The following is a 4028-nucleotide window of genomic DNA, read 5'->3' as shown; positions in this document are numbered from 1 at the left end:
TGTGTGTGTGTGTGTGTGTGTGTAATATATAATACACACCAAATATATAATAAATAATTGTTACTTACATTATAATTTGTTACTTACATTATTATATAATTTTTGATATTAAATACACATATATGTTACAAATAATTGTTACTTACATTATAATTTGAGTATAATATTTTTTGAAATAAAATAGTAAATTTTAAAAGTAAAATATTAAATTATTATTACTTTTTTTAAATATTAAATACATACACATACAAATGTATACATACACACACACACACACATATATATATATATATAATGTACATATATATGTTTAATAAATATAATAAACAATGCATCTTAATATATATAATTTGTTACAAATAATTATAGCTTACAATATAATTTGATTTAAGCAAAATATGTCACATTTAAAATATCTGAATATGTATAAAAGGTATAATTGTATATAATTAATACTTAATAATTAATTAAAAAAAAAAGTATATTTATATATAACTCACTGCACACCGAAACATAATTAGACACTAACAGATGAGCTCTAACACTGCAAACTTGACAGTTTTGACATCGCAGCCTACTCAACTGAAATGCAGAAACTAAAATGAGCTGAATTAGTGCATTGTAAAATCTGCGAAAGAAAACAGCAATTGTGCAGCAGAGAGTTATTTCTCGGCATCAGCGAAAAACTGATTCTTAATTTGTTTCTCATTCAGTTCTGAAAATAAAACTAAGATGCAATTTTCATGTTATAGACCATATGAATCATTTTCAGGAACACGTATTCCACATAAACGGCATGTAAAAAAACAAAGCAAACAACGCATGGTCACTTTATATGTCAGTCAGACAGTGGTTTCCTGTCTAAGTGGGCGGCTCTTGACTAGTAACAAATAAAGTGGAGCAGACTTGGTGTTGCTAGTTAAAGGTCTGGTGATCTAGGGTGTGACTGCTGAGGGTTTGGGTTTGGGGTGTGTCATGAGCTGTGGGTCAGGGGTTTGTGTCTCTTACCAGCCTGAACAGAGACTCACTTGAGTGTGAGGCGTGGATCTCCGTAAGGGGCATAAGGAGAAATGTTTAGTACAAACTCCTTGGGCGGGTATGAGCTCCAGCGCTGCTGTACTGAACTGCTGTCATTGTTATTCCAAAAGTCTCTGTCTAAATCACTGAAGAGACACACATACATGTCAGTAGAGCATCAGCCATCCATTTCATCCATCAGTCTACACACAGCTGATCTCCAGGCGTCTCCTTATCTGGGACAAGAAGTGGTTAAAAAAGGAAGAGGAGAGGAATCCGCCATTCATAAGGAGGTGCAAAGACATTGTTATGAGCAGACAGGGAAATAAAAACAGAGCCAATGCATCCATAATGCGGCAGAGCAGAAACGAGCGAGATTATACCTGTGCATTCACTAGATTTATCAAAAGCATAAAGGAGAGAAAGAGAGAGATAGAAAGCTGTAAAGCATCACACTTGACCAAAACACATTATTAAACATCATAAAAACAACATTAGATGCTCTTTTTGGTGAAAACCATTCATGTTTGGCTCAAGAAAATAAATATTGGCAAGGGTGGAGAGAAACATGAAGGCTCAGATTAACCTGATATTGGGGGGAAAAGATCACATCAAGTTATAATTTCAACAACAGCTTCAGGAAAACACAAAAAAGCAATTTTCAGTTAAAATAATATTATTTCCACAAGCACCTGCAAGCTTTAAATCCAAAGTACTCATTAGTCCAAACAAGCAGCTGCAATGTGACGAAGCACACAACACAGGCGAGACATCGCACCAACTTTTACCAGCGCGCGTCTCCTAGAATAACCGTCCCGCAAACAAGAAGCCGTGTGATCAACCGACCAGCAAAACAATGGGACCGCAGCGTCCTGCTGAGCTCAAACATCCGGCATCCTCAATCAAACACTCTTCAGCGAAACCCGGCGCATTCAGATTCACCGTCACTCACCGTCAGACTGTTCAACTTAATGGTGAATGAAATGGAAAGGAAATCATAACTTATAGGCAGTGCCGATCAGTGCGGGAATATTCCAGAAGGCTGATACATTGAACAACATGGAATAAAACAATAAATATTTGCAGTAGACTTCACATTGTTTGTTTATTGTTTTAATAATATTCATTATTAATATAGGTATTAATATTAATAATAAGACAACATATGTGTATTAAATTATATTATTGTAATATAATTATTTCTATTAAAAAAATAATTATATATATATATAAATAATTATTTTATATATATATATTTTATAAAACATTATTGCTGGTATTCTATTATTTATTATTTTAATAAACAATAATAATTATAATACGTATACATATATGAATAAAATATTTTTCTGATTTATTATTATTTTCATACAATTTTTTTATTATTAAAAAATGATGTTAGGAATTTAATACATTTAAATTCTCTGGGCTATCACACAACAACAAAAATGACATTTTATTTCTTAATAAAATTTAAAAATATATATATTTCATCAATCAATCAATTAGTCAATCAATTTGCTAATTAAAATTCTCTGGGCTATCAAACAACAAAAAATATGACATTTTATTTCTTAATAAAATTTTATCCATTTTTTTTGTTTTTACATGATATGCATCTAAGTTAGGCACAGTATGTAAATTCATTCAAACAATGGCTAATTTATTTTAATTTTTATAATTGCTATGTTGATTTTAAACACATTTTTGAGCCTCTCGCTTCCTCTGACGGACCGCCACTGCTTTAACAACGTCTGAAATGATTTCCTCTGTTCAAAACACACGTGTTTGTGGTCTGTGGAGATAACGGCGATGTTTTCTTGTGATCGCAGCGCTGATTTCGGATGTTCAGGCTTCACTCCAACACAACGATCTTACAAAACACCCCACTGAACAAAACAAATGTCCCTGCACCTACTTGATGGCTTTTTTCTCTCCTCTTCCTCTTCCTGAATCGGGAGACCCGACGGACTCCACTCCTGGTTTATTTCTCTTCCCCTGAAAGACAGAGAGAAGAATAAAGGAAGTTTATTCCCAGTCTGCTTCCCGCTCTCCTCCCTGATGCTTCGTTCTGATTGCTCAAATCACATGGTCGGTTCTAAGTCATCTCCATAGTAATTAAACCACACACAAGCCTCATATTTACATGGAAGTAGCCAATTTAGCCTTCGGCAGCGTCACGGGCTGCCGGAGAGGAAGAGCGGGAGCATGTGGGAGAGACAGAATGACAGAAAGTGTCTTCAGAGGAGTAGGTGGCGATGTGGAAACCCTTCATAGACGTCAGTGCTGTCCGCCTCTCTGCTCTATAAACAACACGTTACAGGAGGTTTGTGACACAACCCACGTTCAGGTTTAGATGTAGGGAGACAGACTGAGTTAGAAGTAATGCAAGTTATGGAATCAACTTTTGAATTTACACCGTAATACCTGAGAGCGTAATGCGTGTTAATTAAATTTCGGTTTTTAGACTTTTTAAATGCCACATCAGATTCATGGTAACAGCTTCTCGTATTTATATTCTCATGCACAGCCAACAGAAAACATGACTTTACGGTGTATATGTGGTTGTAAATGATTGAAAAAAGATAGAAGACGACAAATCATAATTCAGATGCAAACTGTTGCAAAAAAGAAGAGCAAACAGAAAACAAAATCATGTGCAAGTATTACCAAAATGAACAAATGTCCCAAAGATAAAAAGTAACTTTAATATAAAAATAATATAAAAATAAATGCATTAATACAAAAATATTTATAATTAGACAAGAAAATGTACCTTCTACTGATACCTTCGTACTGCTTTATAGATACAGTAAAGTAGATACAGTTTTGGCTTAAAAATGTTTGTCTATATATATTATACTATTTATTAATATTTTGAATTTTATTTTATTTTTACTATTATTTTTATATATTTAAAATTGTAGTTAAATGTCAGCAATTTTGTTATGTGCTTTTTATGTCATTTTTATTAGATATTTTTATTTTTTTAATTAGCTTTAATTTATTTA

The 4028-nt window shown here is 32.9% G+C and overlaps 1 protein-coding gene across 2 annotated transcripts in view; it reads right to left on the bottom strand.

The window, feature by feature from the left end:
- syt7a (synaptotagmin VIIa) overlaps window positions 1-4028 on the bottom strand; it is a 147728-nt gene that overhangs the window by 50552 nt on the left and 93148 nt on the right. For both annotated transcript variants that reach the window (XM_016442573.1, XM_016442574.1), the window contains 2 exons: window positions 2936-3015; window positions 1029-1163 (listed from right to left, as the gene is read on the bottom strand). In XM_016442573.1, the coding sequence (XP_016298059.1) occupies window positions 1029-1163; window positions 2936-3015 (215 nt within the window). The remainder of the gene's footprint in view (window positions 1-1028; window positions 1164-2935; window positions 3016-4028) is intronic.

This window comes from Sinocyclocheilus anshuiensis, unplaced genomic scaffold (genome assembly GCF_001515605.1).
Source record: "Sinocyclocheilus anshuiensis isolate Anshui unplaced genomic scaffold, SAMN03320099.WGS_v1.1 scaffold779, whole genome shotgun sequence".
Taxonomy (NCBI): domain Eukaryota; kingdom Metazoa; phylum Chordata; class Actinopteri; order Cypriniformes; family Cyprinidae; genus Sinocyclocheilus; species Sinocyclocheilus anshuiensis.
Note: the sequence above shows the minus strand (reverse complement) of the source record. Positions and strands in the feature narration are given on the sequence as shown.